General features: G+C 46.0%; 2 protein-coding genes across 3 annotated transcripts in view; one reads left to right on the top strand and one right to left on the bottom strand.

Moving 5' to 3' along the window:
• Nucleotides 1-2,437: 2,437 nt before the first annotated feature.
• Nucleotides 2,438-4,567, bottom strand: dio1 (iodothyronine deiodinase 1). Its single transcript, XM_077004374.1, has 4 exons — nucleotides 4,131-4,567; nucleotides 3,889-4,032; nucleotides 3,582-3,781; nucleotides 2,438-3,368 (listed from the first exon to the last, which is right to left on the bottom strand). The coding sequence occupies exons 1-4, from the start codon at nucleotides 4,483-4,485 to the stop codon at nucleotides 3,303-3,305; spliced, it is 765 nt and encodes a 254-aa protein (XP_076860489.1). The 5' UTR covers nucleotides 4,486-4,567; the 3' UTR covers nucleotides 2,438-3,302.
• A 1,443-nt stretch (nucleotides 4,568-6,010) lies between these two features.
• The window catches only part of glis1b (GLIS family zinc finger 1b), an 89,202-nt gene continuing 67,341 nt past the window's right edge, over nucleotides 6,011-27,871 (top strand). For both annotated transcript variants that reach the window (XM_077004369.1, XM_077004368.1), the window contains exons 1-2: nucleotides 6,011-6,168; nucleotides 6,357-6,674. In XM_077004369.1, the coding sequence (XP_076860484.1) occupies nucleotides 6,428-6,674 (247 nt within the window). In that variant the 5' untranslated portion in view covers nucleotides 6,011-6,168; nucleotides 6,357-6,427. The remainder of the gene's footprint in view (nucleotides 6,169-6,356; nucleotides 6,675-27,871) is intronic.

Here is a 27,871-nt window from a genome sequence, read left to right as displayed (position 1 = left end):
TCAAAAACATCGCCAAAAACCAATATCAAAACCAACTCTTTAAGATAGAGGAACACGCTGCACTAGAGGAACACTTTCAGAAACTGTTGAACAAGTCGAGAGTACTCGCCAACATGTTGGACATTACGACAACGCAGGCAACTTCTCCGACAGAACCTCCAAAGTCCGAGAGAGACTGCTCGGTCTCAAGAACAGAACTCCAAGTCATGGTATGCTAAAACGTGGAGGATGCAGGCGATTGACCAGATGAGGTGAATATTGTGATGGAGTTTAGAAGCTACAGGATCTGTTGGGCAGCCGTGATGATCCAGTAAAGCCTCAACCGGGTCACCCGACCCCACTCCCCTTGAGTACACAAGTCAAGACACTCCCAGAGGGACCTGGAACTACACTACAGTACACCACATTTCAGTACTCACTACACTACAGACTACAGTACACTACACACTTCACTACACTACACTACAGTACACCACATTTCAGTACTCACTACACTACAGACTACAGTACACTACACACTTCACTACACTACACTACAGACTACACTCCTTCCAGAGCCTCATCAGCCAAGACACGAAGGATTTGGCGTCTTAAAGCTGTGTGAAGCACCTGGTCCTGATCTCCCAACCATCCACCTGTACAGACGAGCAGTTACAAGGTTTGGCTGCCATGGAATGATTCAGGAGGTGGGACAGATGCAACCAACCCCATCCGGGATACCAGTCTGCGTGCATCTAGAGCTGCCGCCGATGAGTTAAACATTAACATGCAGTGTTTATTCAGGCAGCACTCTGGAGAATCCGGGTTCTCCGCCTGCAGGACCCATCACTGCCAAAGAAATCTGCTCACAAGCAATGTGCAGATCCCATTTCAGAAAAATGCGTCAAGTTTTTGTGAAAACCTTCATCAAAGACTACAAAATGTTGTAATGTTACACATCAAAGTGAGGTCAATACAATTTAACCTAAATTTAAAGTTTGGAATGTCACCAAAATGATTTAGAAATGCCGCTGCACTCCCTGATGTGTGTAGTGCGGGACTCTCAGCTTGACCGGGGCGTTTTGGTGCTGTTGTGACCGTGTTTCTTCAGGACAGCAAAGGTGTTTCACAGAGGTAAGTGACACATGCACCCACTACATCACGTTAAAGCTTCAGACCACCACCTGCTGCTCCATGGTCCAGTTCTGATACTCCTGTGCCTGTTGTAGGTGTTTACATCTCAACACGTGCTGGTTCGGAGACCCACTAACCCGGTCGTCTGGCCATCACTGTTCATTTGCTGTCTAACGTACCCCTCTGCCCCCCCAGGTGCCAACGTACTAGCATAATCAACTGGATTCACTTCACCTGGCAGTGGGTGTAATGTTGTAGTTGATCAGTGTATCTGCAGGCATGGTCCATGTGTTCTGTGTGTTTCTGAAAGTGAGAAGTGTAGTGATTGGAATCTTAAAGTCTCCCAGATGTGAGGCTGGTGAATCATGGTGTCAGCATGTGCTGATTTCACCTGCGCCGCGGTGATTCGTGGTGAACTCTGGCTCAGTGTGGTGAACCCAGACGACATCGACACTAGGACACATTTGGCAACAGGTCAACAGGAGGACGCATTTCTGTAATTCAAGATGATACTCAAAATGACGAACGGCTTTGTGATGAATGGAAGGATCTACACGCCTGCTTTTACCAAAGTAGAGAAATTCACAACCGATCCAGAAAATAAGGTCCAAAGCCCAAACAAGGCAGTGAAGACAAACAAGTCCAAAGGACAAAATTCATAAACCACTCGTGACACCAAATCATGATCAAACACCTCAGCACAGACTGAAGCAGGCAGCAGGTGCCGTCTTTCACTCGCCACACTATCAATCAACTTGGGATCAAGATTACCGTAGTTGGTGTTTACCTGTTCTAACTCCCACAAGCAACAACTCTGAAATGTGCACTGCTGGTGCTCTCTTGTGGCGTAAATGTGATCAGCAGGGCGGCTACGGTTAGACTGGTTCATTACAAATGTACAGGACCACTGAATTTGCCCTAGAGCACAGTTTAACTCGAACGCATTTACCATCATATGAAAACGTGTATCAAATTCAGATGTTACACTTTAGAACTACAGCAGTGCCTTTAGAGTTTGGACTTTGGGCTGGGTGGTGCAAGCTCTTGTCACACCCACACGTCTGCTGTCTCACACCCACACGTCTGCTGTCTCACATTCATCACCCCCTCAGATGCAGGCCTATGAGAGCCATAAAACTGGTCTCTGCTTTGATATTTTTATATTAGTTCTGTAGTGTTGAATCAAAACAGCTGAACACTCAGAATCGAGTCTGTTCCCATGGTCACCTGAGCACTGTCTGGATTTGTTTGGGAACAGTGTTACTCACATAATGCTGCTCTGCTTATGGAGGTGTTAATATTCCATTATCTAACTTCTCAGAGAAAACATTCACAATTTATTTTCATGAACATGTACACTTTATACATTTATAAAATTTGACATTACTCTGTGAAGTTAAACTCATTACACAAGATAACTTTATTTGGAAGAGACCAAATAAGTGCATGTGGTGTCTAGGTGAAACTTTTTGCAGCTCTGAACATGTGTACCGATACTAGACAGCAGGTGGCCAATGAAAACATCACGATCATCCTGCTGGCTGGTGATTGCTGGGTTACCCAACACAGACGATGAAAACCATAATGATGAACTGTAATTTCAGTTCATAAAAGCCCCAAACATTCCCACCATCTATGAGCAACGTTCTTCATCCCAGCTGATCACCAGTTCAACCTTCTGGATCCAACTTGAGTGTCAGACTGGAGAACTAGCAGTATGCCAGCACATCTCTGGGTTTATTCTGCTGATTAGGACCACTTGTTCACTGTTCCCGCAGATGATCCATGCCTAGACCCGCGTCTGGAGGAACGCTTACGTCCTAAAACCAGTTTGCATTGGAGCGTTTACACATCAGGCTACAGAGGCCAAAAGGTTTGATCTGTAACCATCACAAACACGACATAACTACAAACTGGGCTAGGACATTCCAGCGCTCTCTCGGTGGACACGTGAGGAGGACACGGATCAACGATCCCAGTGATGACGACAATCTGATGACTGGAACAGTAGAACAACTGCAAAAATGGCCTGGTGAACATTAGAGTGTGTGTGTGTGTGTGTGTGTGTGTGTGTGTGTGTGTGTGTGTGTGTGTGTCTGTCAGTGAGCGAAACTAGATGTTCATGATAATGTAAAACTATTTTCCTGATTCTCACACACACTCGTTTTTCCTCTTTCTCCTCTCCTCTCTTACAGCATCTTCTGCAGAACCTTTCGCACTTCCTCGGGGCAGTACCCCTGCGGCCCCGGGCCACCCTGGCAACAAAGACACACACACAGTCAGTCTCAGAAATGTGTGAGGTGTGACAGGTGTACAGGTTCACGTGGTGTGAAGTTTTCTGAGCTGGAGGGTGTGTGTAAATAAGATGTGAAAACGAGCGGGCAAACTTCAACATATTAGTCAGCTATTTACACACCCACTTCACCTGCCAAAACCCAGAACTGGACTCTGGTTTGACACGTGCTCACCTTGTATATCACTCTTCCTCTCTGAAGGACATAGAGGCGTTCAGGCAGGGCTCCATATTTTCTGTTTGTAATGTCCGTCATTTCGTCCACCACGACGGGACAGAGCGGCTCTTCCTTGAGCAGAGTGCGCGCGGCGCACATCCTGTCCTGCAGGCTCGTGTGTGTCCTAATGTCCACGTTGTTGTCAAAGGCCCAGCGGTCTACGGAGACACGCAGCTCGCCTGTACTGCACGATGCAAACCACATCGCCTCCGTATTGACCCAATATTAGTAAACTTGGAGACGATACTGAAAGGTAAAGTCCTACCTGTCGCGTGAGCTTCAGCAATATAGACCACGAGGAAATCTGCCCCGTCGCCGAAGTCCCTGACCAGCTGTTTGAACTCGTCAAGTTTATACAGAAACGGAGGTCAGGTGCAGCTTCCAAAGCTGAGGACAAGCGGACGATTACCTGTAAAAAAAATAACAAGAATGAAACTCAAGGCAAAGTGTTTAAAGTCATAAAAAGTTGATAAACGTTTTATTACTCTGTTGTTGCAAGTTCTGCACCTTTGAGAAACTGATGAACGCTGGTCTTCTGCCCGTCCATGGTGACCACTGGGCTGTCTGGAGCTCCGTAGCCCTCAAACGCCTCGTCCTCCACACAGAAGCGAAAGTTTTCCAACACTGTCTTCACAAACGTGAGCGTGTAGAAGGTCGGTCCCCAGTCCTCGTACCTGAACTTGGGGTTTTGGGTCATCGTTGATCTCTTGCCCATTTTGAGAATGATGTTCTTGGTCAAACTCGGCGAGACTAAAGACAGGATCTTCAGCAGGGACGAGATCACGAGCACAAGACATGCCACAGCCAGAGACTTTAGACACACATTTATTCGTCGTATTGTAAAGCCTATGGTCGTCCCCATCGTGACGACGTCGTCTTTCACAGTTGTCCTGCACAAACTGCTTGTTGTGAGGTCGTTTGCACGGTGGTCACTCCGTCCCTGACGTCTACTGGGCTACAGTACTACCGTAGTGCACCGTGCAAACGCGCAACTTTGTGTTTCATCCAAACGTCCTGCTCGCTTGCACCGCCTCATAATAGACACACGGGGGCAGTAGAGCACAGAAAACCACCAGTCCAAGTCACACTATACAGTTCTAGTCATGGTACGTGAAATGACATTAGTAGGCTTGAAGTTATTAAACAATAACCAGAACGTTTGTTGAGACCTAATCATCAGGTTTGCGCAAAGGTTAATTACAAATATTTCAATATGAAGTGATCAGTGCAATGTAAAAGTACAGATACGGTTAAAATCTATAAAATGATACTGATCGTTCGTGGGTAGAATTAATTCAAAAGCTCTTGTAAAAAATAATGCTAGCATATATATATATATATAGTAATAAAAAAGACTAAGTACTTTTGCGCAATTTTGTCAAAAGTTCATGCAAATTGCCGTGGACTGCTTGAGCTGTTTGGCGTGCTGTGCAGTTGCGCTGACGGTAGCGCCCTTCAGTCTAAATACCTGAAACACACAGCCATGGACGCCACACGTGTGATTCCCTCACAGCCATGGACGCCACACGTGTGATTCCCTCACAGCCGTGGACGCCACACGTCTGATTCCCTCACAGCCGTGGACGCCACACGTCTGATTCCCTCAGACCCATGAACACCACACGTGTGATTCCCTCAGACCCATGGACACCACACGTCTGATTCCCTCAGACCCATGAACACCACACGTGTGATTCCCTCAGACCCATGGACACCACACGTGTGATTCCCTCAGACCCATGAACACCACACGTCTGATTCCCTCAGACCCATGAACACCACACGTCTGATTCCCTCAGACCCATGAACACCACACGTGTGATTCCCTCAGACCCATGAACACCACACGTGTGATTCCCTCAGACCCATGAACACCACACGTGTGATTCCCTCAGCGTCATACAAGCCCCATTTCATCTTTAGATGTCACGTCGTCTCGGACTCCATTCTAATAAACGTGACGCATTCTTTATTTTATTTGTTCGGTCGATGAAAACACGCTGCTAATGTCTTAATCCTCTTTTATTCTGCTCATTTTAAATGAGTGATGGTACTTCGGACAACACACCGGGAGACGCATTATCACTTGATACGCACGTATAACAACTATAACAGTCTTTTGATCGGTGTTCATGACTAGTGTGAGTTTGTGGATTATTTTGTAATCATACTCAATTGGATATAATTGAGCCCCAATGATAACTGTAAACAAGTTATTTTAACGACTTTAATTCAGTGTACGAAATAACTCGTGCCAATTTCAGGGAGTACCGTGATTCGTTCCAGACTGACGCCTCCCTGTGTATTTGAGATTGGTGCCGTCCACTTTAGCGCCTCCACATAAATGGTCGTTAGGACTGCCAATCAAAGAGAGATCGCACGTTTTGGTTTTACAGGATTTATGCTGGAGAAATGTCATAAAATTGCGGGCGGCGCGAGAGAGGATGCGGTCGGTAAACATATGCTTCCCGGCTCTTAGGACGCAGACGTTGCTGCTAATCACTCATTGGGAATATTCTACCCTCGGTGAATTGGTTTTAAATAGGTACGTTCATATATCTGATCACACTATAAACCATTCTGTCACTTTAGCCTGCTCGTTTATCCGCGCCGCCTCACCGCGTCTCCGTCCAAGGAGACACAAGTGTCCTCTGAGATTGACCAACTCCGTGCGTTGCGCGAGGACACCCGGAGCGGAGACTTATGTTTGTTATGCCGTTGTCTCATCCGCAGGTAAACGAATCCAGCCCCAGAATGTTCTGAAGACTTGGACCCGCAGGGAACCCCGTGACTGCTGCAGACAGATGCGCGCTGCTCTCTCTGGGATGGTCAGTCACCACCAAGCGCCCACGCTCGCAGACCTCACCGAGCTGACACGCGTTAAACGCGCCGCGGGTCACGGCTCCGTTCCCCCGCAGCCTCGCCGAAGCCCCAAGCCCAGCTCGCGCCACATGCACGCGCCCGGTCCGCAGCGCGTGGCGCGTCCAGCGGAGCGCTATGGAACCCAAGAGAAGGCGCTCGCGCCGTGTTTCTCCATGGCTCCCGGACACGGTATGTGATGTTTTTGTGGGTCAGAACGGGTGCCGGTGCATTAACCCATCACGATTTTTATAGAGGCTCTGTGTGAGGAGATTGTTTGTTAGCGGAAGACCGTCAGATAGCCACTAAAACTTTAAAACACATTATAGCCACTAAAAAAAACACACAAATATCCACTAAAACTTTAAAACAAATCACATTTGTGCACTGAACCGCGTTGTGTTGACAGCTCCCTGTTTGCTGTTCTACATGCAGCACATCAGTGCTAATTTAACACAGCGGCTCTTTGAGGTGTTGCGCCAGCATCTCTGAGCGCCACTTTCTGGAAACTGATGTTGTGTTGGGACGGGACAGAAGGCCAGAAGGTCTCTGACCTTTAGGTCTGGTGGACGCCAAAAGAACCGAGCTGAAATCATTTGGCACCAATTGCATTATTCCAACTGGATACATACCACAACACAAGGTGTTATTTATTGCCCGCTTTTGCGCTATTTCTTAGGTTGACGCAATCTGATTAGCATCCTTTATGTTGCTTTGATGCTAAGAATATGAAATGTAACTGTATCGTATCGTTTTAATGTCGCGATTTGCGTAGGAATTGCACGCTTTTGCATTGGCAACCGTGGTGCGCGTTTATGTGGTCTGAGCGCATATAATACGACCTAAACCGCAATGCTGGTCGCGGCGTGGCTTTCAGATCCGTAGTAGTCGAACAGTTTGATGGCCAGAGCCCACAGCCTGTGTTTCTGAACAGAGAAATATAATGGATCTTGATCCGCAAGTCTGGAATTTTAGCGCAATGATTTCATTATGTTGTACACAATTTTAAAGGACATGTAGCCTACATACAATTAAAAACATAAACTAAATGTTCTGAAAACTTTATAATTACCAAATGTGCACAGCAGTAAAATGACTTAACTACTCCAAGATTTAGTCTTGGCTATTGTTTTAATTTCATTTTAGCTTTGATTCTTAAATAATTGCATACGGGCAATTTCTTAATCAAGTGCGTATCAAGTGTGAAATATTGTACATGTATGTGAAGTTGGAATTTGTGTGTAATTCTCAGTTTTGTTCATAGCCCTGTGAGCAGATTATTTTTATTGACTTGTTTTTAACTTTTTAAATACTTTTCACACTATTTTGTTTAAGGTTTATTATTATTGTTATTATTATTATTATTATTATATCCATTATTTTAAAGTTTCTGTGCCATCTTACAGATTCTTAAAGTCCAGAGAATTTGAGTCCTGGTTCTTACTTTCTCTCTTTCTCTCTCTCTCTCTCTCTCTCTCTCTCTCTCTCTCTCTCTCTCTCTCTCTCTTTGCGTGTGTGTGAGAGTGTGGGTGTGTATGTGTGATAGAGAGAGAGAGAGAGAGAGAGAGAGAGACTTTTAAGACTGTGTAGGCTGTGTTAGTAGCAACAGAGTGTAATTTCTCCCACTAAGTGCAGTTTGCCCAGAATCCAGATGATCTGTCTGTCAGAAGTGGATGTCTTGTTTGGGTGATGGTGATGGGTTTCCTTACTGGTGCTGATGGGTAATTAGCCTCCTTTCCACAGTGATCATCACTCTAATCTGATTTTTATATTAGAAGTTGTCCTCTTGCACAAAGAGACTCGGATCGTTTGATTATGACTTTTTCTTGTCAAACTGGAACCACATGTTTGTGAGTGTGTATCGCCATCCATGAGCTGCAAACCCACAACTGAGACGTTTCCTGCTTCCCAACCAACATGAAGCACTTTACTTCACATCCAGTTGAAATACACAGCAATGCTAGAAACTGGCTGGAGAAGCTGGGGTGGTATTTACCTGGGTATAAAGGGGGTGTGGCCTGGGGGTGTGGCCTGAGGGTGTGGAGAAACATGCACATCTAGGTCCACCTTAGAACAGAAGCCGGTATTCCAATCCCTCAGAATATCTAAAGATTGGACTTCAGCACTCGTGAATAAGTGGCAGTGAGTCATGGCCGTGTTGTGTGTGTGTGTTCTAGTGGGTGCTGTACAGGGTCAAGTGTGAGTGTGTGTGAGGGAGAAGGCAAGGGAGAGTGAGTGTGTGTGAGGGAGGGTGTAAGGGTAGAGTGAGCGTGTGAGGGAGGCAGGGCAGGAGTGAAGGAGTGTGTTCCCTTTCTCTCCCTCACACACTATTTCACATACACTTACTCACTCACTCAGGGAGAAATGGAGCAGTTCAGCTATCAGGCCTGGACTCATTTAGCATTAGCACAGCGTCACAAACGGTGGCGTCCTGCTGGAAGAAGGATGAAGAAGACGCTGACTGGTGTTGTGGAGCAGTTAGACATAAATGATGAGGTGTTTGTAGTGGAACAGGAAGCAGTCATCATCACACACTCTAGTAATTCTCTCTAGTAATATTAATTCTCAAGGTGCAAGTCATCAGTGTCAGTAATTCTGACTCGGCTCATATGTCCAACAGCATTCAGCAGATAGCTTCAGTTCTACTGATGTACACACTCTAAATTCGGAGAACATAAAGACTGTTGTCCACTGACACTGGTCTTCTCCCCACTCCTCAATTCTGATTGGTCTCTGTAGGGGGATCAGTGTGGTGCCCCAGACGACTGCAGTCTCTCCGTTTCACTCACGTCCGTTAAAACTGAACTCACAGGCTGTTTATTCTCAGCATGATAATCTCCCTCTTCCTGAAAACACCTTAATCCATCCTTCATCTGTTTTAAAGCTACTTTGTCATTCTCATAGTTTAGACATCCAGACGTCCAGACAGCAGGATCTACTGTAATGACCTGCAAGGCAGAAAACGTACAGCCCTCCATAATTACTGGCACCCTTGGTTAAGAAGTGTTCTTTGGCTTCTAATAATAATGATTTTTCTAATATGAGACAACAATGAAAAAGAAAAATCTAAGCTTACATTCAAGTGCCTTTATTTGGTGGCACATTCAAGTGTCTTTATTCACACATTAAGAAATAAATCTTGAATGAAATCATGTGTGCCACAATTATTGGTACCCCTGGTGTTTGTACTTTGTACAACCTCATTTTGCCAAGAAGACCGCACTTAATCTTCTCCTGTAACTCTTCACAAGATGGGAAAATACAGAAAGATGCATCTTTGATGGTTCCTCTTTGCACAACCTCTCTAAATGGTCCACAGTCCTTGGTCTTCTCCTATACACTCTCTTCTTCAGCTCACCCCTCAGGTTTTCTATTGGGTTGAGGTCTGGGGACTGAGATGGCCATGAGAGGAGCTTGATTATGTGCCTTGTGAACCATTTTTGAGTAGATTTGTTTGTTTAGGGTCATTATCCTGCTGAAAGACCCAGTGATGACCCATCTTCAGTTCATGATCACATGTATCCTTACAGGGTTCCCATGTCCTTTAGAGGAGAAACAGGCCCACAGCATCACTGATCCTCCCACATACTTAACAGTGGGCATGTATTGTTTTTCTGTGTACTCATCCTTGGTCTTATGCCAGACCCACTTAGTGTTTATTGCCAAAAAGCTCTATCTTGGTCTCATCTGACCAAAGCACACGGTCCCGGTTAAAATCCCAGTACTTGGCAAACTCCACCAGTTTACGCTTATAACTCAGAAAAGGCCTCCCAAACGGCTTGCTGGCATGTAGACAGCGCCTGGTGGTTGTTTGGGAGACCTTGTAACCCCAAGATACTACTTTTTGATTACATTCTCTTACAGTGAGCTTTGGAGAAGTTTTTACTTCTCTTACCATCCTTCTCACTGTGTGTGGTGGCGAGATACACTTGTGTCCTCTTCCAGGCTTGTTTGTCAGAGTGTCAGATGTTTTGAACTTTTTGATGATTGCTGTAGATAAGGGCACCTGCAGGTGAGTGGATGTTTTCTTGTAGCCACTGCCTGATTTATGAAGGTCCACACACATCTGCCTCACTTGAGTAGTGTGTTCTCTTGTCTTTCCCATGTTTAGGAGTGAGTAAGAGAAACAGGCCTCTGTGTAACGCCATATTTATACCCCAGGGAAACAGGAAGTGATGAATTACTAATTAAAGGTTCCTAGATATTTTGATCTAATTTATAAGCTACAGTAGAAATTACATAAATCGTTCAAATATATTTATTTCCAAGAAATTGTTAAGGGTGCCAATAATTGTGGAACGGGTCATTTTATGGGAAATAATAATTTCTTAGTCAGGATTTTCTCTTTCTTTTTTTTGCAAAAAAATTAGATTTGAAGGTTTTTTCAATTTTTTTTCAGAATGATATTATGCTTCTGCATAAAAAAAATAAATTTATTTTAAGGCTTTTAACACATTTTAACCAGGGGTGCCAATAAATATGAAGGGCGCTGTATAATAATTTTACTATACACAAGAATAGTGTTTGCTTTGATTTAAATCTAAATCTTTACTGCATCTGAGTTGAGTTCAGATAAACCAATTTTAACACTGGGAAGATGCTTTCACTATGATTTATTTACTATTTGGGAGATCACATTTGCATCCAAAAAATACTGCAGTAATGATCACATTGTTGTTCTCTGTATCTGTATTGATCAGTGAGACTGGTATTATCATTATGGACATTTCATTCAGAATCAGAATCAGAATCAGAAATACTTTATTAATCCCCTGGGGGAAATTGCAATTGTTACGGCTGCTCCTATTAATAAAAGTACACTATATAAAAAAATACCAAAAATATTTACATAATTAAATAACAAATCAAACAGAGTTTAGGAGAAGAAATAGAAATAAATAAAATAACGTGTCAATAGAATAAAAAATAAAGTGTCAGTAGAAATAAAAATAAAGTGTGGAGTGTCAGATGCAATTGTTGTTGTTATTGAGAGGGTATTGCACATTTGAAACGTAATAATAATATTGTATGATCTTGTAATAATAATAGTATTGCACAGAGTAACATTAGTCCCATCTGTGTCCACATGTGTGAAGACTCCTGGTCTGGCTTCACTTTGATCTCTCGTTGTAACGGTTCACCTCTCTGTGACAGATCATCTTCTCTGACGCCTCTCTGACACACACAGCTACCGCGGTTGTCCATGACTGTTTGCTGACTTCTCTCAGACACGGGTGTGTGTGTGTATAACTCCTGGACACGGGTGTGTGTGTATAGCTCCTGGACACAGGGGTGTGTGTAGAGCTCCTGGACACAGGGGTGTGTGGGGGCTCTCAGACACGAGTGTGTGTATGATCTGCTTGACAAACCCCCTCCACCGTCACCCGCCTGTAGCACAGCCTTCAGCTCCACCCCATACGATTCAGTTTTTAACACATATATATGACATGTAGATATGCTACAAATGTCTTCCTGCCTTAGGGTTATGTATCTGGGGGTGGGGTTATGTATCTGGGGGTAGGGTTATGTGTATCTGGGGGTGGGGTTATGTATGTGGGGGTGGGGTTATGTATGTGGGGGTGGGGTTATGTGTATGTGGGGGAGGGGTTATGTGCAAGTGAGGGTGGGGTTATGGACACACATTCAGGGCAGTTGGTGTTATGTTCTGTAGCTCCTTCATCCGTCTCTATCAGTTCTGCTGGACGTGATACACATGCTGTTTCAAATGTGCACTGTTGCACCACTGCTGATAAAGAAATGGACTCTGTGGATTGTCCAATGTCACAAACCTCAGGAGTGTTGAAAATCACTCCTTCTCCTACTCTCTCTTTTTTCTTTCTCTCTTGGTCTCTCTCCATCTGTTCCTCATTCTCTCTCCATCTCCCTCTTTCTCTCTCCTTCACCATCCTCTCTCACCATTGCTCACTTTTTTCAGTGACTCCGTTGACTTGTAATGTTGAGGTGCAGATAATTAGTTGTGCAGTGACTCTACAATGTCTACAGTGTTTCCAGAATGTTCCACTGGTTGACGAGTAAGATGATGTTGTTGTCGTGGTGTTTCGGCAAGGCTGAGTGTATTTAACGCTCTCTGTCTGTGTGCTAATGAGAACACACCGCTGAGAGAACAAAGTGGCATTGGGGCTTGAGAAGGTGGCGTAGTCGTTCCAAACGTGCAGATCTTTCCATGGCTGTGGATTCAGTGTAGCTGGTTAGAAGGTTTATGGAGATCTCCTCTGATTCACTGGGGTGACTCCATACAACAAAGGCACCTGGAAAATCTGAAAATAAGGGAAATCAATGAGTTGAAAGACTTTGAAGTCTGAGAGAGGATGAGTAAGAGCAGACTGCTGGTGCTGACCAAACCCACGAAACCCTCCGGGCCAGATGAGCGTAGGTCATTCACAGAGAGACAACTCTCTCTTGGAGAGCGACACCAGAGTGTTTGTAGAGTTTACCGTATCACTAAAGAAGAGCGTGATGGTTGGAAGCACTCACTTCTCCACCTCTACTCGTTGATGTCAGAAGACAAAGTCCTATTATTTGATAGTTACAATGTGTGTTTGTAAAACGTTTGTGTAATGCGTACTTCTATGGTGTGATGGTGTGATGGTGGTTTTACGGTGTGAAGGTGGTGTTACAGTGTGAAGGTGGTGTTACGGTGTGAAGGTGGTGTTACGGAGTGAAGGTGGTGTTACGGAGTGAAGGTGGTGTTATGGTGTGATGGTGGTGTTACGGTGATGGTGGTGTTACGGGGTGATGGTGGTGTTACGGAGTGAAGGTGGTGTTATGGTGTGATGGTGGTGTTGTGGTGTAAAGGTGGTGTTGCGATGTGAAGGTGGTGTGCTGGAGAGTCTCCTTGGGGGTTTGAGGTCGGTCAGCACTGCCAGCACAACCTCCACTCCAACCCTCCAGTTAATCGTTTGGCTACAAACTATGATCTGGTTTGAATAAGTGTTGATGTATCTCTGGAGGAAGTGGGTTTGAACAGGGAAACAGGCCTGCCTCTATTGGCTTATCATAAAATGTATTTTTAGGTTGAACGATATCTTGAGACTCACTCATGAAGCTTCGCCCACACTCTCCAGAGCTGGTGTTTCTGGAGCATGAGAAAGGCCCTGTTGAGGCTCTGAGCTCCGAGATGAAGCTCCCTGTCCAGCCATGTTAGCAGCACATCCACAGGGAACCGCACATCCACAGATAACTGCACATCCACAGGGAACCGCACATCCACAAATCCACAGATAACCGCACATCCACACATCCACAGGGAACCGCACATCCACAGGGAACCGCAGTTCCACACATCTGTACATCCACACATCCACAGGAAGGAAACCACACATCCACATATCCGCACATCCACAAAGCCCCTCTGACTCATTACTCGAGCTTAAACTCTTTCAGCTCTCCAGACTCGGACCAGCCATTGGAGCGAGAGTGCGGCTTCGCCTTCATCTTCATCTTCATCTCCGTTTTGGTGGTGGCACTTGCTGTTCTTGGCCTGGTGATTCACATTTGCCTCATCGAAGAAAAATCCGCTGGGAGACGGAGACTGAGCCGGCCGGCGGTCTCGCAGCGGGGCATTGTGGGCCGTGGCTGGGGAATGACGGGGGGGGGGTGACCTCCCACTGTGGGGGGTGGGGGTGTGTTGGCCGTGTGTCGAGCCTGTTTACTCAGTGCTAAAGGTGACGGATGGTGTTCAGGGGTGTTCAGGGTCTGCAGCAGATCGTGCTGGTTTTCTTCTGTTTCCCCTAATGAAACACAAACACTGCTCCTCCCCAGTGCCAGGAACCCCGCCACGACTTTTATTACTATCAACTATTATTCTTTTATACCAAGAAATGCCACAGAGATTACATTACAGTACATCCAAGAGGGTGTACAAGCTGAACAAACCTGGGCCAGCGTGCTGCTCCAGCTCAGCCAATCACAGCACAGCAGACGGTGTGGCGGTGTAGGTTTTCCCACTCTGTGGTTTTGCTCTCAGACTGTCGTTTAGCCGCCTGAGTTCCACAGTACTGGCACCAGGTCGGGGCGGCCCGACAAACGCCTGTGCACCCTACGGTGGTTTTGTTCTGTCGTTAGCGACACGCAGGGGTGTTCCCGGGGTGCCCACATATGCCCTGTCCTGCCAGCTAGCTGCCCCGGGGCAGTGACCGTTACCTACAGAGCTGCTGTGATAGACATTCTAAAGCCTCACAGTGGAATGTCTTTCCTTTATTATTAGTTTGTTAATAAAAGTGCAGGATTCTGGACGAATGAGCTCTTCTCAGATTCTCAGGGGAGGAGCATGTGTGATCAGGAGGTTTCTTCTGGCTACTGACTGTCCACAAGCACTCGGTTCAGCTCAGTTGGAATAAAACACCTCAGTTTCAGTAACACTCAAAGTTCTGTGATGGGAATTGTAGTTTATTAGTTCTGTGATGGGAACTGTAGTTTATTAGAAAGTGAGACAGTGCGGGAGTAATCTTGTGGTTAGAGGAACAAACAGCACTTCATGTAGCAGCTTCGCGGTCTAAACACCAGACACATTAAACTGTAGTGTGAATTTATGCCGAGTTTGGACAGAAAGTTAAATTTTTCACTTCATTTTAGTTGTTGTCTCACAAAGCTGTCAGGATGAAGGCATGCACTCTTAGTAGCTCACATCTGGACCTCAGCAAGAGTTCTGGTTCTGGATTCTGTAATCCCCGGGAAGCTTTTGACTCCAAGGTCTATGTAGAGAGATTAGTAGTTCCCACACCTCCAGGACTGTGACCACCTCTGCACTAGGTACTAGGGTTCTAGTACCAAAAACATTCTGTGATTTTTGCATAATGCTTTTTGGTTCTATAATAAACATTCCATATAAAACATTGTCTTTACTAAAGAACCCTTGATGAACCTTTTTGAAGTTTCCTCATTCAGGGCAAATATTTATACTTCTCTATATGAGCTTTGTATTCATACTTTATATGTGCCTTATTTTACGGTGGTTATATTTAGTTATATGGCACTGTAAGCTGTTATTCCTGAAGAACATTCCTGTTCTTGATTCAAAGTTTTACCTCCCCAGCTGCCAAGATAATAGTAACATAAAAACGTAAAATAAAAAGTTTCTTAAGATATCAACCAACCAGCAGCTTTCAGTCCAGCTCAGGTTTTATACTGAAGAAACATAACACTCTATCACTCTATATCTCTCTTTATCACTCTCTCTGTATCACTCCCTATCCCTCTATCCCTCTATCTCTATCCCCCTCTCACTATCCCTCGATATCTATCTCTATCTCTCTCTCTCCCTCTCTCTCTCCCTCTTTCTGTCTGCCCCCTCATTGTAAACTGTCAGCAGTATGTCATTAAATCAGAATGTGTGTCAGTGTCTCATGTCAGTAAGTCAGTATGTGTCAATATCTTGTTATGTCAGTATGTCATGTGACCCATGGCTGATGTTTAGGTGGTGTTTTGGGCACCAGTGTTTTTGAGCTTTTGTCTTTGGGAATGAGATTAACTGTCACAAAACACTAGCACAGCTTTTTACCCAGATGTACTCAGATGTACCCAGACATAGCCAGTATACCATAGCAAACCCAGACATATCCTGGAGTACCCTAGTGTGTAGCCTGGACCACAATGTCATGTTTCAATGAGCGTCTTTCCATGTCTGTCTTTCCTTGTATGTCCAAATGGTTCACATACACGGAGACACAGTGAGCAATCACTCATGAACAAGGCCAAGCCTTGCGGACTTTAATAAACTCCCCACTCTCTCTCTCTCTCTCTTTCCTCTCTTCTCTATCTCTCTCTTTTCTTTCTTTCTTTCTTTCTCTCTCTTTCTCTCTCATCCTTTGGTTATTTACACAGTCTTAAACACATATTGAAATGGCGAGGTGGAGAATGGAGGTCTAATACGTGGAGGGATATGTGAGTGAGTGATTAGGTCATGTGGATGTCCCACCCCACGTCTCAGGTCTGCGTATGACTTTATTCCTAGTAGCACTTTTTGAATTTGGTTCTCAAAGATGTCTCACTGGAGTCTTCTCTGAAGCTGTGTTTGGTGTGGAGGCTGGTGTGAGATCTTGGCCAGCTGGTGTTCTCGGGGCGTCTGACAGAATGCGCAGGTACGAGTGGAATGGACGGTGACTTCAGCTTTTTAGTGTTTAGCGTCAGTTTTGCTGACTTATCATCTACCGCAAATACTTCCAGCACTATTGCACCGTACGGCCCCTGACCACAATCTCAGATGAGCTTTCCAGGAGCAGCTTTGTGCCAAGGTTTCCACTGGCGTAGCTGAAGAGAGAGAGAGAGAGTGTGTGTGTGGGTGTGTGAGTGTATGAGTGTGTGAGTGTGTGTGTGTGTGTGTGTATGTGTGGGAGGATGCGTATATGTATGTGTGTGTGTGTGAGTGTGAGTGTGTGTGTGAGTGAGTATATGTGTGGGAGGATGCATATGTGTGTGTCACGTATCTGTAACATGAGTGGGAAGATACTTCCACTGTAATATGCATCATTAACGTGATGTCAGTCCTGTTATGTCCATCACAAAATAAACTTTTAATAGGATATTTTTTTTCTCAGTTGAACATGTAGATATTCAATTCATTAAAATATTTATTTTACCTTTTAAGAGCTTTTGACTGGTGCAGAAATATTGATAACAGTCAATCAAGCCAATAATCAAGAGAGCAGAGATATTTTATTGTTCCTCCAGATATATGTAGATATATACTGAAACAAAATAATGTTCATCCACACAGGACTCCACCAGTACTGCCCTGAGACACGAGTGTGTTCAGCAGACACAGTCTTGAGATTCAGAACTGTTAAATCCAGAATTCTGACAACACAGTTGGGTTGGGAAAATGAAATGGTGAGGGATCGTGTGTGTGTGTGTGTGTGTGTGTGTGAGAGAGAGAGAGAGAAAGAGAGACATAGCCAGAGAGAGAGAGAGAGAAATAGAGAGAATAAGAGAGGGAGAGAGGAATTGAGATATAGGCTGTGTGTGCGCGTGTGCGTGCGTGCGTTCAGATGGATAGAGACAGAAAAATATTGTCTAAGATATAAGCACATAAGACAAAAGTTCAAAGGAGACATTCCTGTGTTCCCTGTAGCACTGACAGTATTAGAAGAGGATGTAGTGTTCATAAAGTAGACGCTACGCTATTGGCTAGCAGACATGTTTCAGAATGCCTTACTCAATGTCTGGGGAACGTGGGTACACACATCAATCATACGTGTGCTTTGGTTTATATAGGTACAATTAGCATGTGTATTTAACTGTGTGTCTGTAGGTGTGTATTGAAAGATTGTCTTTTATTTTACAATTTGCCCAATTCTACCGCACAGTGTAACCTGACTCGTAGTGTTCTGGGTCTTCACATGAAGCAGCACCTTCCTTCAAAAGGAGGAGAAAATAGGCCACAGGCTACAGGAAACTGTTCTTATATATCACTAGTAGTTTCTGACAAGGAGAGTCAGGTGAGAGGAGGAAGACTCTGACCTTCACTTCAATGTGTGTTCGTCACATGACTGTTTTTTCCCTCTCTTGCGTTCTCAATCTCTCTTACTCTTCTTCTCTCTCTATATCAATCCCTCTTCCCTCTCTCTCTCATCTCTTTATCTGTCTCTCTCTTCCTTTCTCTCCCTCTTTCCCTCTCCTTCTCATTAGTTTTCTTTTTTGTTTGTGTTTTTGTCATTGGTTCACTTCTTCCTGCAGTTCTCTTGACACTTGGCCTCAAACCCGCCGTGTTGTTGGTGCTGGTGATCAGCAGTATGGAGGAGTAGTGTGAGTCCTGCCATTGGTGCACAAGAGCTGAACAGGAGACGTACAGCAGCAGGACCCTGACGAGCAGGTGGAGAGCGCGCGGCTAAGACCTTCCATCCCTGTCCACGTGGACCGAAGAGCCTTAATTGGATTTATCTGGACCCTTTTCCCTGGACAAATGACTTTATTGTTCCCCACAGTTGGTTTGCATTTCTTCCTGTGGATGATGATGGGTTGTGGCTGCATGTCTCTGGCTTGTTGTGTTGCGTTGCGAACGCACCCCAACTGGTCTGGGTCCCTCAGTGATGAGGCGTGTTCACTATTGGTGCTGACAGGAAGACGGAGGGACTGTTCTCAGTCTCTAGGGGGTGTGTCTCTAGTCACCAGGAAAAGATCCATCAAACCATGATTGTGTGCGACGGCATAGCTGCGGCCGTGAAACCGCTAAGCTCTGTTCCCCCAGAACACCCAAGAGCTCCGCCCCCTCACCTCTACATCCTCCCTTCTGCAAGGGCTAATCACATTACGGCAGCGTGCGGCAGGCCCCTCCCTGCAAGCCCAGGAGATGAGGAGATAGAGGGTCACCATATCGATGAGGTTCTGCGTGCTGCACTCTCTCTGACCCGAATGCCGTAGAGCAGAACCAGCCCTCTAATCTCTTACGAATGGCGGGAGACCCCAGGATTTCTGGTGATGGCCGAGTTAAAACACGCTGCGGTCCGGAATATGAACGTGTGTGTGTGTGTGTAACAGTGACTAACACATCACGGCTGTCCCCCTTTCACAGAGCTGATGAACGTTTACCCCGCACACTGTGTGTGTGTGTGTGTGTGTGTGTGAGAGAGAGAGGGAGATAGAGGGAGAGAGTTCATCATACTAAGGTCAGCATAAGTAGGGCACTGCATCATATATAATAATATTTCATAATTCTGTTGCATTTTTTTGGTTTGTATGTGAGGTGCTTGTCTTCAGATAAACACAGTGGGATGTGCACAGGACAGAATTAAATATCTGGGCCGTGTCACAGAGGCATGATAATACTAAACTGTTTGTGTACTACAATTGCCAAAAATCCCAAACTTATCCGGCAGCCTTTTTACAGTTTTGCAACATGGTTTGGACAAACATCTTATCAGAGCACAATCTGGTCTGGTGGTGTTGAACATGCGGTTTTGTTTTGTAAGCCCGCCTCCCCCGTGGAGGAACCCGCGTTGCTGAAGGAGAGGAACCCTGAGTGTTAGAAACATGGATCTCATTCTGCCCCGCCACATCGCTGCCAACTGCACATCTTGAGAAGGACTCGAAGTTTCATACTTGCTCTGTTTATGTGGGCTTAGCGGCGTCTTCTCACCATACTGAGGCCTAATCCACTCCGTAGAGCCGAGGCCTTGATCCAGACGCAAACGGACACAGGATCTCCGTGGATTATCTGATTCAGAGCTCCCTGTGGAAGTTCTGACTGGAGTAATCCATTATGAGAGATAACTGTCATTGTTTAGTACTCTGGTTTTTAGCTGCATTCGACTTGAAATGGTTATATATAGCTAGCCCTCATCCTCTTACTAGCTATATATTATATTTCAGTTACTGCCTGCATGTTAACATGTGTGTGTGTGTGTGTGTGTGTGTGTGTGTGTGTGAGAGAGAGAGAGAGAGAGAGAGAGGAAGTTTGAAGGCTAAAGTGTGAATTTTTCTGTTGGTAATGATTTATCACTTTTTTCCACATTTAACGTTATAAATGTTTAATTACGGAGGGAGACTGTGCTCTGTGCGATGTGGCTCCATGTCGTGTGGCACGGCTGCCTGGGCTGTTAAGTGTGTTTAGGTAAGGTAACGTTTTATATGTTCACTGGAGCTGCTGCTGCCACTACGAAACCATGAAATAAGTGAAATAAGTGCTGCCTTTCCTGTTCTCCTCTAAAATCTGTTTTATAGTCAAATGAAGTGCTGGACTGGGCTTGCGCAAATAAAGACCTGCATAAAAGAAACACACAACACATCTGGAGCCCAAACCAAATGGGGCCGTGTGGAGGTGCGGTCAGGTGACCAGCAGCCTGCCGGCGCTCTGTCAGAGCAGCGTGGTCGTCAGGAGCTGCGTGGCTGTCCAGAGACGCACAGTGTTGCGCAGGGAGGGGTCCTGCTGTAGGGGTCCTGCTGTAGGGGTCCTGCTGTAGGCGTCCTGCTGTAGGCGTCCTGCTGTAGGCGTCCTGCTGTAGGCGTCCTGCTGTAGGGATCCTGCTGTAGGGGTCCTGCTGTAGGGGTCCTGCTGTAGGGATCCTGCTGTAGGGGTCCTGCTGTAGGCGTCCTGCTGTAGGGATCCTGCTGTAGGGATCCTGCTGTAGGGGTCCTGTTTCAAGGGTCCACGGCCCTTCGTCCTCTCTCGAGGGAAACATTTGTCTGCTGGCACAGGCCTCCTGAGCTCCTGCTGGCACAGGCCTACAAACCGAGACCAATTAGTGACGCGCACATCATAAGAACTTGCATGCCACCATGGGCCAAAATATACTCACTCAGAAAGAGAGGAGTGGGGTAGATAGACATGGAGAGAGAGAAAGAGGGAGAGAGAGGGGGGGGGGGGGGGCACAAGCTACCTTGTACACTGCTTTGCTTTTTTCCTATGTTTACATTAGGGATGAAGTAAAATAGCAAGTGTTCATATTTCCTTTCAAATTTTACTTTTTAAGAACACTTTGCTTTTCATAATTTTTCCTCCCAAAGGAAACAACTGCGTTTCCAAGTTTTCCTTGTAAAGATGAAAGATGAAAAATAACCTCCTTTGTGTATCTGGAGTCCATTTTGGAAAATTTCAGGCATGAAATGAGTAGTTATAGTTTTATAGTTGGTAAACACACACAAAATGGTGCTACTCTTGTTTAAAAAACAACAACTCAAAACACAAAAAAATACCGATTTGCAACAGTGCTTTCATTTCTTAAACAAAGTTATTAAGGCTGTCCCCTCCATCATCATGAAGTGCTTCGAGTGCCTAGTCATGCAGTACATCAGGTCTGTCCTCCCACCCTCCCTGGACACACCGGGTCTGTCCTCCCACCCTCCCTGGACACACCGGGACTGTCCTCCCACCCTCCCTGGACACACCGGGACTGTCCTCCCACCCTCCCTGGACACACCGGGACTGTCCTCCCACCCTCCCTGGACACACCGGGACTGTCCTCCCACCCTCCCTGGACACACCGGGTCTGTCCTCCCACCCTCCCTGGACACACCGGGTCTGTCCTCCCACCCTCCCTGGACACACCGGGACTGTCCTCCCACCCTCCCTGGACACACCGGGACTGTCCTCCCACCCTCCCTGGACACACCGGGTCTGTCCTCCCACCCTCCCTGGATCACTTTCAGTTTGCGTATCAGCCAAACTGCTGGACCAATGACGCCATCTCTACTGCTCTCCACTCAGCCCTTACTCATCTGGACACAAAAGACTCACGTCAGAATAAAAGACTCACGTCAGAATAAAAGACTCACATCAGAATAAAAGACTCATATGTCAGAATAAAAGACTCATATGTCAGAATAAAAGACTCATATGTCAGAATAAAAGACTCGTACGTCAGAATAAAAGACTCGTACGTCAGAATAAAAGACTCGTACGTCAGAATAAAAGACTCGTACGTCAGAATAAAAGACTCATGCATCAGAATAAAAGACTCATGCATCAGAATAAAAGACTCATGTCAGAATAAAAGACTCATACATCAGAATAAAAGACTCATGTCAGAATGTGTTTCATAGATTTCTGGCTTTTAACACCATCATCCCCCAACAGCTCATTCCAACACTGAACAGGTCACAGCTGAACACTTCACTGTGCAACTGGCTGCTGCACTTCCTGACTCAGGGAGGAGACACCCGAGTCTCCGGGTCAGAACCAGCAGACTGAAGGGCAGCTTCATCCACCAGAGTGTGTGTGTGTGTGTGTGTGTGTGTGTGTGTGTGTGTGTGTGTGTGTGTGCGTGTGTGTGTGTGTGTGTGTGTGTGTGTGTGTGTGTGTGTGTGTGTGTTAGGATGCTGAACTCTCAAATCTCTTCCTGCTCTTCCCCCCTCTGGCCTTGTAATTCACCATATCAATAACTCAGGACCCTGTGAGTGTGAGTTGTGGCGTTAGCAACCACCTTTATAGTCCTTCACACCGCCTTCACACCACCTTTACACTCCTTCACACCATCTTTACACTCCTCCACACTTTATACAATCTGGGTTTCAAGATCTGCTTACGCACCACATTCACTTTCTCTTTAAACCGCCTAGAAGCTTCTCAAAAATTATTGTTCACGTTTACGGGTCGTACTCTTTTCTGACATTTTGTAGCCTTACATGTTTTTGCACAGGTAAGGCATAATCTTTTACTCTCAGCACATATGCCACTTTACTGGATTATACTGTATTTTCTTTTGTATTATATTTCACATTTGTTATAGTCTTTTACTTAGTTAATGTTTTAGTCTATTTAGTTTACTAGTTTATTTAATATTCAGTGTTACTGCAGCAACTGTGTAGGAGAGTAACACACTTTCAGTCCTGTGTATGTCCTGCACATACTGCAGTACTGACAATAAAAAAACTGACTGACTGACTAAAGCCGTGTCAGTGACTAAGGCCATGACAGGCTGTTTCACACCATTCTGAACTCAGGAGAAAATCAGCACCAGGATTTGTGGATGGAAATGTTCTCCTCATAGGTTCTCCTCATAGGTTCTTCTCATAGGTTCTCCTCATAGGTTCTCCTCATAATTATGTGACGGTTAACAATCATTGTCGCTAAACAACTCTGAATGTAGAACCAATCAGCAAATGTAGAACTGAATCTGTGAGTCTCTACATCATACAGCCATCCCACGCGGTGCTGTGTTGGTGTGGAACGGTAATGTCCATGCTCAGAACCGTTCCACTCTAGAACCATTTCAATCTAGAACCATTCCACTCTAGACCTATTTAGATCTAGAACCATTTCGCTTTAGAACCACTCGGCTCTAGAACCATTCTGCTCTAGATTCCCCATCTGGTGTGGAGTGAAAAACAGAAATGTCCTTTTCTGTAACTTTCTCTTAGAACCATAAACTCTCAGTGTTGAGGAGAGGCTTCACACTGCAAGAGTGTGTAGTTGTGGGTGAGAGGAGGGGAGAGTACCTTCATAACTAATAACAGCAGAGTGAGGATAACTGCCCTCTGTCACACACACGTCTGTGTGCTCACTCTATCAGGACAGATTTACTCATAAACCTCATTGATGGTGTGCCTGCCTCTTCTGTGCATCTGATTGGCTGTCTGCATAAAAACCCCCTTGAATGCATCACCCCGACTCCCGTCCTCAAAATAAGATTCAGCGTATTTCCAATTCCATCGCACCATGACGCCCTTTTTTAAGTTGTGTGTGACCCCCGGCATCCGAGACTCTGTTGGAGGGTCGTGGCTGGGTTCTGAGACAGTTTGTGTGGTTCCACCTCTGCTCTGGTCTCTGGGGAGGACTGTGTTGTGAGGCCTGTGTTTGATGTGTGGTGATATATATGGTCTGTTTAACTATGCCCTATCGTATTACAAGCAGCCTAAATGTGACAGATGTGTGTGTGTGTGTGAGGAGTGGAAAAAACTCTTTGGTTCAAGAAGTCTTTTATGCCACAATAAAAGAATGATATAAGCATCATATTCCACTGTCCACAGTGCACTTCCTCTGTAGTAATGTGTGGGATGAAACACAACACACGGTTCGCGCGGGAAGACCGTGGGGACCCTCGTTAATGTGAAGCTGCGGTCCCCTGGTAGCACTGATGCATCCGAACCTGCTGTCGAGCGGACCCGTCTTTTAGTTTTCTTAACCGACCTAACAGCGGTCGTTCTCGCTCAGTTCAATAGCCGCTGACCTGAGGGACCGTCCGCTCGGCAGGCATCTCAGTACTTACTGTAAACGGTGGAGTCGCCGGGGCTCGGGTTACTCCTCCGCACCGCTGGTGTGGTCATCGCTCTCGTTTGCGCCACCTCTGCGGAGACTGGGTGGTGTAGTCATTACATTTGTACCTGTATTAGCACTACGGATTAAACAGCAAACATGAATAATCTAATGAACATGTAAAACTTCTATTCGTCTTGTTCTCTCAAACGGAACCACGTCGGCAGTAACAGACAGCGCTCTTTTCTGAACTCTTCTGAAATAAAGATTCCGCTATTTTCCCTTCGCTAAAATCAAAACAAAAAAGGAAGTGCCATATGATTCCCTGTTGCGTTTCTCGAATAAACATCTGGATTTATGTTAACTAATAACAAACATGTTCTAGCAGTCTAGCAGGCGGTTCTGCGCTGTGTAGGTACCAAAGTAATCATTTTAAAATGTTCTCTTTTTAATTGCATCGCAATCACGACCTCTTACATCCCAGAGCTGTCAGAGCGCGCCCACATCAAGGGGACAGCCGGGGTGATCCACACAGTTTTATTATACACGGAACCCCTACACAAACCTCCAATCATACCGTTATCGCTGCTAATTGCTGCTTCTCTTTCGCAGCAGCGCCCTCGTCCATGGAAACGCGCAATCAGCTTTAAACAATATCGTACACAAGCGTCCGCAAAAGAACCTGTGTGACATGCGCATCTGCATTCCGAGGTTATTCTCGTGTTTTTTGCGGATGAATTTAGCCACTGTCATTTCAGTGGAATTTCCTGCCATCTGTATCCAATCCAATTCTCTCAGATTTCTGCTTGTAAATAGTGCAGAGCTGGTGAGGGGAGGGCGCGCGCTTCTCCAGCGGGGTCGGGTGCGCGGTTGTGGCGCGCGCTTCTCCAGCGGGGCCGGGTGCGCGGTTGTGGCGCGCTATAGCAGCGACTACCCGAACTACCGGTCTCAGTCGCTGGATGTCTATAAAGCCAACGGATGGCTTGAGTACAAAACCACAGCGCATTTTTTAAAGGCCCGTCTCCGTCTCGTGTGCTTGTTTGACATGGCACGCGGAGAGCATGCCATTAACTGTCATACCATCGGAATTCTCCAAATGAAAATATTAACCGTGACTCGCAGTCTTGGGGGAGTTTACACTTGGTGCTTTGGATGCAGGACAAGACAGTCTTTCGTTCTCAATTACACAGATCGGTTTTCAAATGCGAGATTAAGTCTGTGTGAGAGCCCTGCTTTTAAATCACAATCATGACAACTGAATTTGAATGTGAAACGACGTTTTACAAATAGCAGCAATTTCCCAAAAACGTGGCGGGGAGGAGAAGAGTGGACTATGGCCTTCACAGGCAGTCGGAACCGGAGAGACCGAGGCCTTTAACGGGCAACCAGAGAGATCTAGGCCTTTAACGGGCAACCGGAGAGACCGAGGCCTTAAACGGGCAACCGGAGAAACTGAGGTCTTTTGTTCCAGAGAAAAGCAAAAGCGTTATTTGCGCTCGCGCTCGACCTCTGCCTATTCTGTCACAGCAGATTTATACCAGGGTTATTCTCAGTGGAAGACACACACACACACACCTTCAGACAGTGGACTACGTCTAGATTGTACATAAATCACACACCCTACAGTCTAAAGCAATGATTCATACTCAGTGGAGTAGTCTGCGGAAATGAATGAATAAATAAATAAATACATGTAATATATTTAAATAAACCAGAACAGACACACACTCATATAAACTGCTGGCAGTGCTTTAGCAGAGCTGTGAAGGCACGTCCGGATGTCTTATTAGTCAGCAGAACTTTGGCCTGTGTAGGAAATTGCAACGGCACTACTGAGAAACTAAGGATTACAGTTGTTCTTTAAATGCATATGTGTGTTATATATGAGCAGCAAAGCTCCCTGTTGTCTTCTGTCGTCACAGCAGAAATGTAAATGCTCTGCTGTTGTGTTTCTGTTTGTTTATTAATGTATTATAGGACACAGAGTGCAGTAATGCTAAAGGTTTGGCTGATGATGCTTGAACAAGCCAGGAGAACTCTCTGTTCTCTGTGTGCTCGTTATGGGACTGTAGTCCATCTGTGTCCAGCGTTGCTTCTGCCCACGAGGAGTCCTTCATACCTCACGTGTGTGTGTGTGGTGTAGCATGGTGTAGAGTGGATGTGGGTGTGATGTCATGTGGTGTGGTCTGTGGGTGTGGTGTAGCGTGGTGTGATGTGGGTGTGTGTGTGTGGTGTGGTGGTTGAGGCTCGGTCTTGTTGGCATTTGATCAGATGCTGGTGTTAAGGCAATGTGGTATAGATCACTGCCTGGTTCAGTGTGGAGTAGATCACTGCCTGGTGCAGTGTGGAGTAGATCACTGCTTGGTGCAGTGTGGAGTAGATCACTGCCTTGTGCAGTGTGGAGTAGATCACTGTCTTGGTGCAGTGCGGAGTAGATCACTGCTGGGTGCAGTGTGGAGTAGATCACTGCCTGGTGCAGTGTGGAGTAGATCACTGCTTGGTGCAGTGTGGAGTAGATCACTGCCTGGTGCAGTGTGGAGTAGATCACTGTCTTGGTGCAGTGTGGAGTAGATCACTGCTTGGTGCAGTGTGGAGTAGATCACTGCCTGGTGCAGTGTGGAGTAGATCACTGCTTGGTGCAGTGTGGTGCAGTGTTTCTAGCGGTCTGGGAGAAGCTCAGAGTGGGACAGAGACAGGCAGATCCAGAGTCTCTCTGCCTGTCAGACAGCACCCCCAACTCTGGAGGAAGAGGGACTCAAAGCAGCTTGTAAAGAGAGAACCCAGTGTTCCACAATAAAGGTGTGTGTGTCTGTGTGTATCACTGTGTGGGTGTGTGTGTTAGCATACCAACATAGTGATCATTACGATAGGGATGTTTTAAGGTCTGTAGTGCTGTTGATGATGCTGAATTTGTTCATCATCCTCAGTTCCTCAGATTTAGCTAGGTCATGCCCAGGAACCAACCAGCGTGAAGAGGAGATCTGCCATGCTAGAACCAGAGAATCGAATCCCCACCTCTAAAAAGGCAGAACACGAGCTCAGAGGTGTCTGACAAGCCCCGCCCACACAACACAACTCCTCCACTGCATTCTGAGCCAATCACCCATTGTCTTCCTGGGAAGGAGAGCTGTGGTGGTCCCAGTCCGCCCACACTGGCACAGCCAGGACAGACTGGCCGGCACCTCCAGTGATGTACAGTCACCACCAGGGGGCGGCCCAGTCCAACCCAGTAATTACTGCAAAAGGTAAGTCAGGGAGGAATGAGCCAAGAGGCATGGGAACACTTATGGAGGCCCTGTCATTGGCCCCGCCCACAGTCATGGCCAAATATCTGTTTGAAAGCTGCTGATAGGTTTGCCCTTAGCGTTTCCAGTTAGTGTGTGTGTGTGTGTGTGTGTTTAATTTGTGTGTGTAATGCTCTATGATTCCTACACTTCTTTCTTTTGAGCGTGTGGTTAAGTCCTGAGGCTGTAGGAGCAGGACCTGTGTGCTGCTGGTTAGAGCGCCGCCTGCATGGGCTGGAATGGCCGACAATCTCAGCAGAGCGTCTGTCTGTACATACACCAGCACATGATCCTGTACGTCACATATGTCAAAGTCAAGGCCCGCAGGCCAGATCCAGCCCGCGAATTGATTATCTATGGCCCCCTGGATGATATTTAATTACTATTAGAACCGGCCCGCAGGCCACAGCCACCCGCTGGTGTTTTGCACGCACAAACCCTACAGTCCCCAAAATGCA

The sequence above is a fragment of the Brachyhypopomus gauderio genome, chromosome 4, assembly GCF_052324685.1.
Source record: "Brachyhypopomus gauderio isolate BG-103 chromosome 4, BGAUD_0.2, whole genome shotgun sequence".
In the NCBI taxonomy this organism is placed as follows: domain Eukaryota; kingdom Metazoa; phylum Chordata; class Actinopteri; order Gymnotiformes; family Hypopomidae; genus Brachyhypopomus; species Brachyhypopomus gauderio.
The sequence above is the reverse complement of the archived record's forward strand: the minus strand, read 5'-3'. Positions and strand labels throughout refer to the sequence as shown.